Consider the following 17,808-nt stretch of genomic DNA (forward strand, 5'->3'; position numbering starts at 1 on the left):
TTCATTCTTTTTATGGACTTTCACAAATAAGGGTCTGCATACTTTGGCAGGAAAAGGAGAAAGGTTGTCACTAAAAAGGTCAGTAACTAGCTTCGCTCATCAGTTAAGATAAAACTTACATTTAGAAAAGAAGTAGTGGTTTTGCTTAATAAGAAGTAATTGAAAGGGATTAAGAGTCACAAACTTCCAATTATAAAATAAATAAGTAATGAGGATGAAATGTACAGCATAGGGAACATAGGCAATAATATTGTAATAACTTTGTGTGGCAACAGATGATGAATACACTTACTGTGGTGAGTAGTGTGTAATGTGTAGAATTGTCAGACTTCTACGTCGTACACCTGCAATTAATATAACATTGTATATCAGCTGTATTGCAGTTTAAGAAAATACAAAGCATACTATAAAAAGTAGTTGATATGTTTATTTTTTAGCTTGTTATTAATCACTGTCATTTAATTCACTTTAGAAATATAAACCTGGTCGATGTGATGATATTTTGAAATGGAAGCCTCCTAGTTTGAATTCTGTGGATTTTCGCCTAAAGATAACAAGAATGGGAGGAGAAGGGTAAGTATACACTTCCCACCATTTTTACATGAAATAATACTGTTTGTATAAGGCTTCACTGTTTACTGGATATTTTACATATACTTTACCCTCCCTCTGCAAAAGTGAAATACTTTATTTTACAATGTATGTATAATACCTCTGCATCTGATTTTCAGCTATTAGAGCTAGTAATGTTTTGTAGCATCCTTTAAACTTTACTAATTTTGGTCTTTAAAAGTACAGATATTTCTCATATAAAAAATGAACTTTGTTAAATTGTAAAAGTGAAAATAGATTTCACTTAAGTAATCCTGTCAAGTGAATTATAAAAGTAAGATATGATCATTGTTATTGTAACTAAATGTTTTGAGGTAAGCCCTTTTTACTTTGAAAGAAACTACTTCATGCTTGCGTTTACATAGCAAGTTTATTAGGGTCAGGTTTTAATTGATTTTCAGTAAGATTTTTCATAATGTTCATTAGGTGTTTTTTTCATTTACTGGTTAATCTTCCTTATATGACTTTATTGGTTGCTATTTTAGAATTCCTTGTTTCATTTCACCTTGTTCCACAAATTTTTATGATGTTAAATAAATATATAACAACAAAGTAAGTAATGTTTGATCAAGGAAATCATAAAGTAAATAACAGTGACAAAAGGATGAAAAGGTTACCATACATGCTATGGAATCCTTTTTGCTTGCCAAAGGTAAACTACAGATTTGTTTTTTGTAGCTAATGGAACAAAGGATCAGTTATATGAATCCAGACTCCAGAAGATAAAGTTTCTTAAGAGACTGTGCATTTTTATTTATTTATTATTATTAATTTATTTATTTTAAAGAAATGTGGTTAGTCCCATCTTTCTTTCTTTCTTTCTTTCTTTCTTTCTTTCTTTCTTTCTTTCTTTCTTTCTAAATATAATTTATTGTCAAATTGGCTAACATACAGTGTATAAAGTGTGCTCTTGGTATTATTTTTTTAAATGTTTATTTATTTTTGAGAGAGAGAGAGAGAGAGAGAGAGAGAGAGAGAGAGAGAGAGACAGAGTGTGAGCAGGGGAGGGGCAGAGAGAGAGGGAGACACAGAGTCCAAAGCAAGCTCCAGGCTCTGAGCTGTCAGCACAGATCCTGACTCAGGTCTCAAACTCACAAACTGTGAGATTATGACCTGAGCTGAAGTCGGACACTTAACTGACTGAGCCACCCAGGTGCCGCAAGACTGTGCATTTTTAGATGAAGGATACTGTGCAGTGTGGTGAATCCTAAGTAAAAAAAGGGAGTGTAATAAATGATATGAGTGTCAATTTTCATAAAATAAGGGTATTTAATATTTTACATCCTTAAATAAGAGTTTGTGACTTAGTATATAGTATAGTTTAGTTAGAACAATTATCTGGGGCCCCAAATACTGTTTCTTGGAAGTATTTCACTCTGTATTGGTCTGAGTTTATCCAAGGACAGATGGATTTTTAACTATTTATAGGATGGTATGGAATATATGTATTTATAGGACTATATATAGGACTGTATGGAATATATATATAATCAAAGAGTAGATAAAAGAAATAACATGGCAACCCAGAATATCTGTACACCAGATTCTTTGTGAGAAAGGATAACCTTGAGTTTACTTCTTATCAGTACTTACCTAAACATTATTTCTCTTATTTAATCCTTGGGAAACAATATTAACATCAATACCAATTAATGTTAATCATTAACATTTTGTTTTTGTTGTTAATCAACATTATAAAAATGCTTTATATTAATATGCTATTAATTATTAATATTGATAATTAAATCTTATCAATCAATTTTTTGAAATTGCCCCAAACTATATGTATAAAATCTTTGGATAAGTATTGATAAGTATTAAATTCAAGATCATTCTTCCTGACAAAGTATCTGGTGTACAGATATTCTGAGTTGCCAGTAAATTCTGGAACCTGTATGTCGATAGTCCTGCAAGCCAAGTGTAGGCCTGATATGTTTTTCGGAAATGCCTTTTGGAAGACTGCTTCACTTCTAGCAGTGGAAGCTGAGGGATTGATTCTGATAGGCTGCCTGCATCGTTTTTTCCCCATAAAAGACATAGATGAATATGGTTCTCGTGAAATATGAGTACAAAGGTAAAATAAAAAATTTTAAGTTGCTTTATTACTTAATTTTCTATTTTGTCTAATACTATATTTATAATACATAGTTAAGGAGTATAAACCCTTGTGTGTGTTTTATTGATGTTTTTTTGAGTTTTGAAAAATTATTTTGTTTTGCTTTTTATGGGTCATAATTGTTAGCACTTAAAAAGCTACATGAGGCCATATATAGAATGTCCATTTTCTAAGTAGCAAGGAAACAACTGTTTCCTTGCAGTTGTCCACTGCATTTGAATACAGCAGAATGGAATTCAGTTTAGTAGTTTGTCATCCCAGTTTTGCTTTGTTCTTAGTATTTTTTAATGTACATTTTGTTCTTTTAAAATTTTAGCTATTTTTCAATGTGTTCTTACCGAAAAAGAAAAGGATTTACTTTTGATCCTAGTGCATCTTTTTTTTTTTTTTTTTAACGTTTATTGATTTTTGAGACAGAGAGAGACAGAGCATGAACGGGGGAGGGTCAGAGAGAGAGGGAGACACAGAATCTGAAACAGGCTCCAGGCTCTGAGCTGTCAGCACAGAGCCTGATGTGGGGCTCAAACTCACGGACGGCGAGATCATGACCTGAGCCAAAGTCGGACACTTAACCGACTGAGTCATTCAGGCGCCCCGATCCTAGTACATTTTTAAAACATCAAAATGTCAGCATTGAAGGTGATTTTATGATGGGAATATGGAAGTTACATTGGTGTAGGTACATAATTTATTTATAAAACATGGGTGTCAGTTTTCAAAAATAGGGTATTTAATATGAAATAACGGTGTGATAACTGTTACATAAAACATGTAATATTCACTTAGCCAGAGTAATATGGGTTTTTAACATAAAGAATGTTATGTGTTATAGCAGTTTCCACTAAATAAATGAGCTTGTATCTAATGCTTATGTTAGATGCAGTATGTTAGAGAGCATTTTAAGAAATCTGCCTGTAATAGTTTGAAAGGAGAATAGCTAGGTCTCTAAATTGTAAGAATCATAGCATGTGACCAATGAAGTGACACTAAGATATTAAAATACCATCAGACAAGCTCATTTCTTTTCTTGATTGTACTTGTAAGTATTTTTAAATCTAAAAGCTCATCTAATCTAAAGCATAGAATGGAGTAGAATGTCTTAAAAGATAGAATACAAGTACCAATCCTTGAAAATGTCTCCAGCTGCTGTAATAAAGTGGGTATAGTATAGATTCTTATGAGATTGAAATTTAATACAAATAGAAAAATGCATTATGTTGAATGCCCTGTTAATGGCAATTAAAACCTAAAATTTGCTTTTTATTTAACTCCTTTTAGTATCATTTCTGAAAATTTGGGGTGCATTAACTTTGATTTATCATGACCTAAATAATTTCTCTATATCTCAGTTATTTACATTGTGTTGAACTTTATAGGCACACTATATAGATTTTCATCTGAGAGCTATATGTTATTTTTAAAATATTGTGGGTTTATATTAATTTATCTGCAACCAAAAACCGTGGTTATTGTGTGAAAAGCTAGGATTATGAAGGTAGTCTATATTCTGGAAACTGCTAACTCTTGAGTATAGTCTCCATGACTTATAGTGAGTGGAGTAAGCTTATTATTTGTATAGCCTTGTAGTTTAGAGCACATATTCTAGAGTTAGACTGCCTGGGTTTAAATATCCTTATTAGCTGTGTGACCTTGAGCACACTCCTTTTTTCTGTGCCTCATATTCCTCATTCATATAATAGAAATTGGAGTCATGAGATTTACAAGGATTAAATGAACTAATATATGTAAAATATTTTAGAACAGATGGCACCTGATAAGCATTTAAGTGTTTGTTGTTATTTTAATTAAAATTGATTTAAAAGCGCATATTTCCTTTCTTCAAAGTTTTTATTTATTTTGAGAGAGAGAGAGAATGTGAGTGAGAGTGTGGAGGAGCAGGGAGAGAGGGAATCCCAAGCAGGCTCTGTGCTCTCAGTGGGGAGCCCAATGCAGGAGGGCTCAGGGCTCAGTCCCACAGACCGGGAAATCATGACCTGAGCCGAAATCAACAGTTGGACACTTAACCGACTGAGCCACCCAGGCGCCCCTATGTGGTTCATGGTGACTTGAATATAATAAACACTCAAGAAATATCAAATGGTGAATTGTATATATAAACATAAAAATACAAAAAGGTGTGTGTATAAGAATTATATTGAGTTATCACCTATAATAGGAAGATTGGAAATATCCAGTGTTTTTTTTTTTTTATTGTATAAATCTTTTGAGAGATCTACATCTATATCTTCATATGTGTTTCTAGGAAAGTTGCTAATAACATTCTAAATAGTGTCTTTTATAAATTGGTCCAGACTGTTGAGATATAAGATTTTCTTAAAGGTTTGAAACTGAACTCAGACCTACCATCCAACTTTGTTGTTTGATTTTATATTCACATATAGTTATGTGATGTTAATAGATATATCAATTTGGGTATAGTCAAAAACAAAAACAGCAAATATTTTAACAGAATTGATTTAATATGAAGAATTGTAATCAGTTATTAAAGAACTGAAAAGGCAAAAATATGTTGAAGAGATAGTAACTGCAGGAAGCACTTACCATGCAAAGGGGAACAAATGAATGGAGGTGAATTATTAAAACTGAAAAGCTTAGAGGCACCTGGGTGGCTCGGTAAGTTGAGCATCTGATTCTTGATTTTGGCTTCGGTCATGGTCCTCAGGTAGTGATTGAGCCCTGCATTGGGCTCCACACTGAACCTGGAGCCTGCTTGCGATTCATATTTTCTCTCTCTCTCTCTCTCTCTCTCTCTCTCTCCCTCTCACTCTCTCTCTGCCTCCGTGCCCCTCTCCTCTGCTTTCTCTTTCTAAAAATAAAAAATGAAATATTTAAAAAAAAACTGAAAAGCTTGGAGAAGGCCCTGGAGAGCTTATAAGAAGGTCACTGCCAGCTGCTGGTGGTGTTGCCTCAAGATCTTGGAGGATATATCTTATGGCTCTAAATTTTGACATCTGAAGACATGTACAGTACTGGCTAGCAGGTGCTGAGTTTTCAGGGGAGGCCCAATGCAGTTGATCTGAGGACTGCGGTAGAAACTTCAGGGGAGTCAACTGGTACTACTGGGATCAGTTGTCACCCCAGGGTAGAGAACTTTTGCTGCAGACAGGAGCGAATAGGTCCCTTCTTTCTTCTTTAGTCTTTTACCCCCTGCCCCCAAGAATTATACAACAAACTGGAGCAAAGAGAATGAGTTTGAAGTGAAGTGACGATAGCTTAATATTACCTCAGTCCACTTCTTTAGTTACTTATCATCCATTCACTTCTACACATGCTTGAATTTCCATAAAACAGCAAAAATGGTATTCTTTCACTTGAGGTGCATATATTCTTACTGTCCCTTCGCAGTACAGGGACACAAATTCCCAGTTAATCATTTACCCATTTCTAGGAGACAGTCATGCTGTCTATCACTGGGCGATGTTAATCACTCCTCAGATTCAGTCATGATTCCATACAAATACTATTGCTTAATGACTGAACTGTAAAGTTAGTCGGCATCGGCAGTCTTGACACCGGTCATAAGACCATAGCTGAAGCTTTCTTTTTCCTCTGTCCATTTCATTTTTCCTTTGTTCTGAGATGATCTAGGCTAAAACATAAAAATGTGGTGAGGTGACACAAAACCTTTATTCCTGATAGGTCTGGTCCTCAGTGGTCTTACCTTTTTTTGTTGTTTATGCAGTTTTCCATTAACTTTTACTGTTGGACAGGGAGAACCCCAGAGAATACCCTAGGTTCCAGACATAGCCCTTCCTAATGGTTTCTGTAGCAACAATCTGGCTTGTCTGTGGTAATAGAATCAGTCACATCAGCTAGCAGAGTAATCCATCTCTCTCTGTCTGTCTCTCTTTTTGCTTGTTGGTTCAGATAACATGATAAGCACAAAATGGTCAACTAGCAGTTTCAGTTTCTAATTCAGTGGGGTATTCTTGTGTCCCTTGATACAGAAGCACTCTTATTTGCAAACCAGAATTTCTACATTAAAGTTGCTGGGATGGAAAACAAAAATTCTGTGAGTAGATAATTAGGAATCATATTGAGATAAGGATGGTCTTTGACTCCTGTATTTTGGCTAAAGGAGAAACGATACCATATATTTGGTCACAGATTTAAAGTCCGAGCCCACAACCATCCTTTTAAAATGTGGTCTCCTAACTGGTGTTGTAATTGAATTTTCAGTTGACCATTATACTGTTCTGTTAAGCCAGCTGCTTCTAGGTGGGAGGTGAGGCCAGTGAATTTCAAGGCGTTGAGCCCATTGCCCCAATTGTTTTTGAAGTAAGTTTTATGGAAACTCATGTTTTAAATTAAAAAAATTTTTTTTAATGTTTATTTATTTTCGAGAGAGAGAGTGGGGGGGGGGGTGGGCAGAGCATGAGCACGGGAGGGGCAGAGAGAGGAGACTGGAATTGGAAGCAGGCTCCAGGTTCAGAGCTATCAGCACAGAGCCCAACACAGAGCTTGAAATCACAAACCATGAGATCATGACCTGAGCCGAAGTCACATGCTCAGCTGAGCCACCCAGGTGCCCCTATGGCAACTCATGTTAATGAGTAAGACATTCAATAGGTCCATAGAAGGTGATGTTAGTAGAAGTGTTAAAGAGAAAAAAAATGTTATCTAGAATATTTATGTGATCTAGTAAGGATAAACTGCTTCTCTCTCCATGATAGAAGTCAGTGTAATCAACCTACCAAAAGACTTACAATATACTGTCATTCTAGTGATCATAGTGATCCTTGCTCTGTGGGTCAGTGGCTGATTAGTTTTCCTGGAGAATGATGCCATATCAAGGGACTCATTCATTGTGGTCTCAAGTGTTGGCAGGTTGAACACTTGGTGGTAGCTGTGGCCAGATGATCTGTGTTGAGGAAAGAGCCCAGGCATAGCCTTTGCCTCTTCCACTGTTGCCATTTTCACAAGGACTCCTTGAGTAAACTCTGGGATGGCTGGGGAAATAAAAGAATTGACATTCAGAATGAGTCATTTTGGCCACCTGATTATTGAAAGCCTTCTTTGTAATGAATACCTATTTCTTCATAATCCATGCCTATTCTGAGTGTTCCCCTTACGTACCTTTCCCACCTTCCCCATACCTTCATTGTCACTAATCTTCCAATCCTGTTTTTTCCATATCCTTGACCAGTTTTCTGAACTATCGGCAGTCAGTGTAAATTTATGCTTCTGGCCATCATCTCTCAGTCCAGGCTGTATGTTTCAAAGCTCGGCCCATTGGTAGAATTTCCCATCACTGATGTCTTCAGGCTGTTGTCATGCAGCAGTCCATTTCCCTTTTTTTCTAGGACATCATGGAACTTTAAACTATTTCTGAGTTTTTTCCTTCCCCCATCTGGTAATAAGAAATTCCCCCTTGATATTAGGTGTGGATTGAAGAGAAGAAAGCGGTTGCCTAAGTAAAGAAACCATACCTCTACCTATATTTTCTGGACTTACTCAAGCCCAGTATCTTATGTGGCATTTCTACTCAATGAATAGTATGTTCCTATTGTCCTGACACTTTATGGCTTAGTGGGTCAAATAGTACCCATTTCATCATGGGCAACTTAAGTCATCATGTGGTTACATGTTTCAGTCTCTTTCAAAGTCCAATAGCAAGCTAGGATCTGTTTCTTAAAAGATTGGTGATCTTTAGGAAATGGCATGTTTTTGCTCTAAAACCCTGAAGACTGGTATGATTCTCTTATTGGGCCTTGCCCAAAGCTCTAGACAATGGATATGGTGGGCTATAAGGTTCAAGTAGCAGAATGGCTTATACTATAGCTTGGATTTGTTACAGAGCTTTCTCTTTCTCTGATCCCAACTTATAAATGCTTTTCAAGCATTGTGTCCCCGCTCCCCCAACCCCCTTTTAGTAGTAAATAGTGCACATGTAGTAACTTGTCTTTACCTTGGAGAGGCTATCTGACAGCTCTTAGGCCATTGGACTGCTTAAAATCTTACTTCAGTAATGGACTCCTTAATTTTGTGGATTTGCTCTCTCATCTTTTGTCTCACATGTATGTATTACTAAGGGATCTAAAGAACTTTTTGCTTCTTCCTCATTTTTAATAAGTGTAAGTCCAGAATCATCAGTATTGTGGATAAATGTTTTATTCTATGTAATGTTAGAATGATCACCATCTCTGGAAAAAATAAAGATAATAAAAGTGGTGGTAAGGATATAGAGATATTGGAACCCTCAAACATTGATATTGAGATTGTAAATTGGTGCAGCCACTCTGGCAGTTCCTTAGAATGTTAAAGATAGACTTACCATATGACTGAGCAGTTTTACTCCCAGGTATATATGCAAGAGAAATGAAAACCCGTGTCCACAAAAAATTGGTCCATGAATCTTCTTCGCAATATTATTCATAATAGCCAAAAAGTGGAAACAATCCAAATATCAGTAAACTAAAAAATGGATAAATGTGCAAACAAAATAGCTCTTCTATTCACCAGACTTAGTATAGTAGATCCTCTTAAGCAAAGAGGCTCTGGAAGGTTACCACTTAGATTTTAATTTCAGCTCTGCCACTCTTAGGTTAAATCTTTGTGTTACTTGTGTTTCTATAGCTGTATAATGTAGATAATAGAAGTGCCTATCCCTTGTGGAAAGTGAATGAGATAATACATACAAACATTTAGTCCACTGCATGTCACATAATACAAACTATATTAAACTATTAAGAAAAAATGACCACTGTCTCTATGAAGTATACTATAGCAAAAAGCAGGAGAGTTGATGGCCATAAATTATATTGTTGGTCATGCCAGGCCAAGGCAAGTATCTTCTGATAGTACCTCAGTTAATATAGAGACATATTTGCCAACTTGTAGTTATATGTAAGATTTCAGATTGTGTTGATTTGCTTCATTAAAGATAGCACATCTGGAACAGCAGCAGCATTTGCTGTCACAATCTGATTAAATGTATGGTAATTTGTAATCATTCTTCATGATTATCCACCTTCTGTATAGGCTAAACATCTAAATTAAATGGATATATGATTGATATTTATCACTCCAGTATCTTTTTAAGTCTTTGATGGTGGCACTAATCTCTGTACCTGTCTTGGGGATATGGCTGCATTATTGCTTTTGCTTTCTATCCTTGGTAGGGAGAGCAAGTTCGAGGGGCTTTCAGTGGCTTTTCCTAGTATAATAAGGCTTACGCCCTGGGTCAGAGAGCAAAGGTGGAAATTCTTCCAGTTATACTTTCAGGAACTGGAAAATAACCACAGGTTATATCTGTGGACACACTGCCCCATTTAGATTTAAACTTGAGCCAGAAACCCATTTATCACCTGATCACTCACCCTAAGCTCTCTTTGACAGGTCTTGCTGGCATTTTGCATCCCTGGTAATTAATGTCTGTTTAAAGGGAGTGTCTGGTAATCCCTGACTGGTTCAAGTATTTCTTTTTTCCAGTGCATAATCACCCTAGCAAGTGCTGCCAGTCTTCTGAAGAATAATTAGAGGAAGATTTACAGCAAGGGCCAGCACATATTTTTTTGATAAAAGGCTAGATAGTAAATATTTTTGGGTTCGCAGGCCATATAGTCTTTATCACAGCTCCTTAACTCTGCCATTGTAGTGCAAAAGCAGTCACAAAGTATGTAAATGAATGAGTGTGGCTGTGTTCTAATAAAACTTTATTTACAAAAACAGGTGTCAGGCTAGATATGGCCTACAGGTTTTTGTTTGCCAGTGAAGGTTTATACTCTGTACATGAGGTAGTGTTGCTAGGTCTTTCTGCAAGGGTCTTGACCTCTGCCTTCTATTAAGGGGCTCAGGTCTTAACCTGCTCAGGTCTGTGCATTTCAATTTGAGAAATGCTGGCACAGTGAAATCAGTAGAATCAACTACATGATTCCACTTTACCTCCTATTGAAAATGTATGAAGGGGCGCCTGGGTGGCTCAATCAGTTAAGCATCCAGCTCTTGATTTCGGCTCAGGTCATGATCTCACAGTTTGTGAGTTTGAGCCCCACGTGGGGCTCTGTGCTGACCTCTCAGAGCCTGCTTCAGATTCTCTGTCTCCTTTGCTCTCTGCCTCTTCTGCACTTGCTCTCTCTTGAAAATAAATATTAAAAAAAACAAAAAAAGAAAATGTATGAAAATGTCCTCTTACTCTGCTGACTAGAGGGTTTTTTTTTCCCTTCTGCTCAAGTTTATTTAAGAAATAGAATGATTAATTTTATTCCTCATGCTTGTTTGACCTAGTGTTTTTATTTTTAAGAAGGAAATAATAGTGGTAAAATATTCAAAATGTTGAAAAAAATGTTCTTGTATAAGAAAGGATTAAGTCAGCAAGAATATAGCTAATAAATTATATGGGGAAAAAGTTATTTCTTTGCTGAACTGAGCCTTTTTCTGTCTTGTTTTTTCCTCTTCTGCCTCTATTTTGTAATGAAATGCTTCACTCTTAACTTGCATCATTAAAAATTATTTTAAATAAGTGATATTAGAGATAAAAACACTACTGTAGCCAATGTTATTACATGGTATGCTTAATGATTAAGCTATTTGGCATAGTTGGTCAATGACTATTTTCATCTTTTAGCAAATGGTCCATAATAACGCTTTAGTTATCTTATTTGAAATAGTCTCATCGCCTAAATGTTTTTTAAGACAGATGCTTCCTTAGATTTTAGTCCTTTAGGTGGTTTTTGTATCAAATTCTTTTCTTTTTTTAATTTAAATTTTAGCATACAGTGCAATATTGGTTTTAGGAGTAGAAATCAGTGATTCATCACTTATATACAGCACCCAGTGCTCATCACAAGTGCCCTCCTTAATGCCCATCACCCATGTAGCCCATCTCAAATTCTTGGTTATGTTTTATTTCCACTGTGAGCTAGGAGAAGAAAGGAGGAGCTTCAGCTGGCTTTTCATTTCCTCTGCCTGGCTATCTGTATTAGGTATTACTAATTCCTGTGAACTCCTTTGTTTCATCCTCCCTACTTCCTGCAGAAAATCTTTCTCAGTCCATCTACCAAGAATAAATATCATAGTCAAAGTGCCTGTGAGTAACTATTAGGAGAATAGGAGCATGTGGTTTCAGAACATCTGCGTGTGACCTCACTGGAGTCAAATTATTTCCTTTCACTTATTAATTTAAATGAGAAACTGGGATCATCTTTGTTTCATCATTTGGTTCTTTGGAGTTTAACTTTTATATTTATTCACTTTAAAATGATTCTTTATGATGAGAACCTTTTTGCTGTGTCTTTTGCTCTAATCTCAGGTATGTATTCCTTAATTGAAATTTCTCTAAGTTAGCTTTTACATTACAAGAAGCTTGTCACTTGGTAGATATCTCTGGGGAATATTGTATGAATTAAGTACAGTTAAATTCCTCCTTTGAATCACATTCTGGGTGGGGGAGAATTTAAATAACTTATGAACACCGTATTTGACTTATAGACCCTCTGGAGGAGTGAGATGGAGAGAACTGTAAACAAATTTTAAATTCTTTTTTAGTAGATTTGTTTTTTGCAGTGTAGAAACGTAAAACTGTTTTATGGGATTGAACAAATGAGTACTGATTTTAGGAGACCGTGTTCTCATTGAGGAATGAGGAAGACACAAATATGGAATAGAAGACAGTGAAGAATCCTATGGAGTGGATTAGAATTTTTAAAATAATTGAATATGTATATATGTGTACACATATATACAAATATATAGGCATATATAAGTATACATATTTATATAAATACTTTTCCTAGCTCTGTGCACTGACAGAACCTGGAAGCAGACACCTCAGTTACAATGAGTGTATCTACCACCAAGATACTGCTTTCTAATACCATTTCCCACTCGAAAGAACCAGACATCCTCAAAGAAATGGCTTATTCTAGGGCTAGGGAGGGAAGCAAAAGGGTGAACCTAGAACATCTTCTTATGCCAGAAAGTAAGAAAGTGGTCAAAAAAGAAAAAATGGGGGCATACAGGAGTCAACTAAAACGGACTCCCACTGGCCAGATCTTAGGACAGGGTGAGCACCAACATAATGAAGGACAGTAATGAATCACAAACCTTGATAAAAATAGGAATCCATGAGCCCATACTGATAATAAATGAAGAGAAGATGTAGTCTTGCTTGAAGTAGAATGTTCATTGGGAAATGTGGAAGGAATCTTGGAGGTAGAAAACATTTCGCCACTGTCCTAGTAAAGATTGGTTCAAGCAAGAATAATCAATAGATGCTAAGTCTAGGGGAGAAATTTTTATGAGAAGTAGGATATTTTTATGGTTATGAAATATCTTTCTATGGATTGCTTCTAACTTACAAGGGGAAAATAGTAATTATTCAGTTGAGAAATAGGATAAACCTGTGACTGGCTTATCGAAATGAACATCAGCAGTGGGAGACAATGGACATCATGTGTTTCATTTATCTGGTATTCTGATTGCAGATATATAACTTAAATCTAACCATGAGGAAACATTAAACATATCCCAAATATGGAACATTCTATGTTTTTTTAAAAGAGGGTTTATATTATTTAAACTTGTCAGTGTTATAAAACATGACATCTAAGGAATGTGTGCATAAACTGTTGCATATGATCTGAGGAGGTCAGATAATGCCTGGAGCAGTACACACCTTTCAACAAAAGCATAATATCTCTCAGAAGCTCGCTTCCTTTACTTCTTTGCCAACCCTTTCCTTGTTGAGCATTCATTTCATTTATTTTTTTCCGATGTACCAGGCCCTGGAGTATATTTAGTTAATATTTTCTAAATTGAATTTCTGAATTACCTTTATGACAACACTGTTATAAAATTAATTTTGGTAATTTTCTATCAAACAGGCTTTTACTTATTATGGAACAATAAGTAATGCTTATAAAACACTTCTACCAAATGTTAATCACTTCAGAGCTTTTTATTTTCCTCTTCCTTATGTGGAGGGGGCATCTTTACCTTTTTAAATTTTTTTTAAATGTTTATTTTTGAGAGAGAGAGACACAGGACGTGAGCAGGGGAGGGGCGGGGAGGGAGGGAGACAGAGAATTCGAAGCAGGCTCCAGGCTCTGAGCTGTCTGCTCAGAGGCCGATGTGGGGCTCGAACTCACAAACTGTGAGATCATGACCTGAGCCAAAGTTGGATGCATAACCAACTGAGCCACCCAGGTGCTCCACGTCTTTACCTTTTTAAAAGCTGCACTGTAGTGGGAAAAACTATCAAATGAGTAAGAACAATCTGGGATAACTGAAATTGAGCTCTAGCAAGGAAAAATAGGCTTGAAATCCATTTAGAAATATCTTTGACAAAATTTTTTATGTTTATTTTTGAGAGATGGAGTCAGAGTATGAGAGTATGAGTGGGGGAGGGGCAGGGAGAGAGAGAGGCAGAGAGAGAGAGAGAGAGAGAGAGAGAGAGAGAGAGAGGCAGAGAGAGAGAGAGAGAGAGAGAGGTTTGGGGAGAGAGACAGAGGGAGACACAGAATCCGAAGCAGGCTCCTGACTCTGAGCTGTCAGCACAAAGCCCGATGTGGGGCTCAAATTCACAAACTGTGAAATTATGACCTGAGCCAAAGTTGGATGGTTAACCAACTGAGCCACCCAGGCACCCCTGAAATATTTTAATTCACATAAATAATCATGCGTCTGATGTATGACATGCTGGAACTTAACAAAAAAACAAATGCTTATATGACAGATGGCGATGCCTAAGGCTGTTACCTAAACTTGTAAAGATGGGAGTAAAAGATGCTCTTCGGAGCCTGATGTTGGAAAATTTCAGTGTTGAGGATTAATTTGGGAAAGGTGCAACTTTGTGATTGTGTTTTTATTCTCACTACCCTTCCCCACCTAAGTTTTATTGGAATATTTACCAGGAATTCTACCCAACCCAACCGTACAGATATTACTAAAACATCTTAAATTTCACTTCAAGGCTGTTTTTTAAGAATTTGTCTTACAACTGTGCCTATTCCTTTTATTTGAAGAATATAGAGTTTTGGCTGCTGTACTACATATTTCCAGTTTGTCATTATCTAATTTAAGTTTAGTAGCATTTATATATTGCAAGATTTATTGCCTACCACTTTTCTCTTTCCTTCATTTTCCATTTTTTGTTCAGATTCACTTGTTCTCTGGATAATCATTTCCTAAGTATTTTTCTCTCAGGAGTATTTTTCTTGAGTAAGTTTTTCAGTAATAGCATAGGCTATTACCCTTAATTCATTCATAATTGCATGTATCTTTCTTTTTCCTGATAGGTTAATCATGTCTTGAGTATAGAATTCCTGAGGTGCAGTTGTTTTCTCTCGTTGTTATTCTCTTTCGGCTCCAGTGTTAAAGATGAGAAGCCTAATGTCAGTTTGATTCTTTTTCCTTCCTTGATGGGCTGTCGTGTTCTTATTTTTTCTGTATTGGTTCATTGGGGCTCAGATCTGGTTGTTGGAGTGCTATAAATGGTGGCTGCCCACACAAGAAGTAAAGATATGTGATCTTTATTCCACTGCATCACTTACATAGAAGCTTCTAGTTTCCTGTAGTAAATAACTGGGAAAGCCTCCCTGCTTTCTTACTCTGCACATTCTCCCATCTCAGGCCTCAGACGTTTTCAGCCCTAGCCCCTAATGGGCCAGGAAGGTCAGGCACATCACGTGGGGTCGGTGTTTCTTTTATCTCTAGGATTTTCACAGATTTCTGTGGTGTGTGTGCTCTTTCCACAGTTTTATAATTTTCAGTCTTCATCTTAGGGCTCTTCTCAGCCTATGCAGGAGAGAGCCACAAATCACTTTCCTTCCATGTTCAAAAGACACTTACTTGGCTTAAAAGGCTGATAATTTGGAGCTGGACATGAGTCAGACATGTTTAAATGATTATCTTACTATGATCCTTAATCTTTTATTTATTAATTTTTTTCATGTTTATTTTTTGACACAGAGACAGAGAGCACCAGCAGGGAGGGGCAGAGAGAGAGGGGGAGAGAGGATCCGAAGCAGGCTCCATACTGACAGCACAGAGCCCCATGTGGGGCTTGAACTCAGGAACTGTGAGATCATGACCTGAGCTGATGTCACTTAATCGACTGAGCCTCCCAGGCGCCCCTTAATCTTTTGTTTTTAATTTTCAAGTAGTCCTTCTGGGTTTTGACTTTAAAAAATATATTTATTCATTTTTGTTACTTGTTTTATAAATTATGATCACAAAAGTATTCCTGCATAACCCTCTTCCCTCATTCCCACATCCAGAAGTCAGCTCAAACTACTAGAATGATATACCATAGACTGGGTGGCTTAAACAACAGACATTTATCTCTTATGGCCTGAAGGCTGGAAGTCTGAGATCAACGTGCCAGCATAATTGGGTTCTGGTATAGGTCCTTATTCCAGGTTGCAGACTTGTATCCTCACATGGCAGTAAAAGAGGGAGCCAGCTCTCTGTCGGCAGCGGTGGTGGTGGCTGCTGCTGCTTTTTTATTTTAGAGAGAGAGGGAGTGGAAGAGAGGTATAGAGAGAGAGAGAGAGACAAAGAGAGAGACAGAGAGAGAGAATGTCCCAAGCAGGCTCCACACTCAGCACCGATCCCAGTGTGGGGCTAGATCTTATGACCCTGAGATCATGACCTGAGCTGAAATCAAGAGTCTGGCACTCAACCAACTGAGCCACCCAGGCACCCCTCTGGACTCTTCGTATAACAGCACTAAACCTATTCCTGAGTGCTCCACCCTCATGACCCTAGTTTCCTCCCAAAGGCCCCACTTCAAAATACCATCACATTGGGGATTAGATTTCAACATAAGAAATCTGAGGGAACATGAACATTCAGTCTGTAACAGAGAGGATAGAGATTTTCATTATGGTCTGGTATTGTGTGTTGTGTTTTAACTTCTATTTGTAATCACCCTTAAGTTTTTCAAAGGCTTTTTAAACTCTAAATATCTCTGGAGTGAAACTGTCTCTTAACTCCCATGTGTAAGACAAGAAGCTTGATACACTATTTAGCTACTCCCCTGCTTCTCTTGCTTTTTGTGAGTAAAATCTGTCCTTTTAGATATAAATCATGTGCATTGTTTTTATTTTTTCTTTATACTTCTTTCAAAAAGTTTGTTGGAATTTATATTTTAATTATCAGATTTTTATCAATTACTTAAACTCACCTGGCTCTGGTGCTCATTGGTGGTCATTTCATACCTTGAATATACCCTTTTTTCAGAACCTTTCTCTAAGTTCAAGTATATTTTCACATAATATTTTTAAGAAGAATGCTTATTTAGTAATTTCACATAACCATAAATCTTTCTATTGTGGTTTAACTTGCAAAAAACAAATTATCACCTTAATGTTGAAGGAAATAAAAGGTTACATTCTAATAGTGCTCATTGATTTGTATTTTTATTAAAATCCTAAAGTTAATTTGAAATCCTAATTTTGTTATTTCTGTTTATTATTTAGAAGAAACTTTTTTTTAGACCATATGCAACAAATTTTGTTTTTCTTTTAGAATCTTTCTTTACCTTTATGTCTTCAGAAATTTTTAGGTTGTCCTTGAAAAGTAGAGAATTTCCATTTACTCCTAAAAATGTACTTCCCTGTTTGTAGTGACTATATAAAGGAGAGTTATTTTCCTTGGCATTACATTAGTCTACTGCAGAAACAATTATGTTTTAATAAAAATATCACTAAGCCTAGTGGCTTATATTTGATATAATTATGGATGGGATTTTTTTTTTTTAATGTTATTTATTTTTGAGACAGAGAGAGAGCATGAACAGGGGGAGGGTCAGAGCAAGAGGGAGACACAGAATCTGAAACAGGCTCCAGGCTCTGAGCTGTCAGCACAGAGCCGGACGTGGGGCTCGAACTCACAGACCGCGAGATCATGACCTGCGCCGAAGTCGGACGCTTAACTGACTGAGCCACCCAGGTGCCCCGGATGGGATTTTTTAAATTAGCAATTGGTTGTAGTTTTTGCATTAGGATTTGGCCTAAAGTATTTGTGAAGTTACCAAATATTTATTGCTAAATACTCCCAACTTCAAATTCTTGTTTATATCTTAAAGGAGGAAAGATTTGAGCTTTTTAGCCACTGTA

General features: G+C 36.5%; 1 protein-coding gene across 1 annotated transcript in view; it reads left to right on the forward strand.

Annotated features, from left to right (window-relative positions):
* The window catches only part of RNGTT (RNA guanylyltransferase and 5'-phosphatase), a 306,719-nt gene that overhangs the window by 171,802 nt on the left and 117,109 nt on the right, over positions 1-17,808 (forward strand). Inside the window, exon 13 of the mRNA XM_015069535.3 lies at positions 473-573. Coding sequence (XP_014925021.1) covers positions 473-573 — 101 coding nt within the window. The remainder of the gene's footprint in view (positions 1-472; positions 574-17,808) is intronic.

The sequence above is a fragment of the Acinonyx jubatus genome, chromosome B2, assembly GCF_027475565.1.
Source record: "Acinonyx jubatus isolate Ajub_Pintada_27869175 chromosome B2, VMU_Ajub_asm_v1.0, whole genome shotgun sequence".
NCBI classification, from domain to species: Eukaryota; Metazoa; Chordata; class Mammalia; order Carnivora; family Felidae; genus Acinonyx; species Acinonyx jubatus.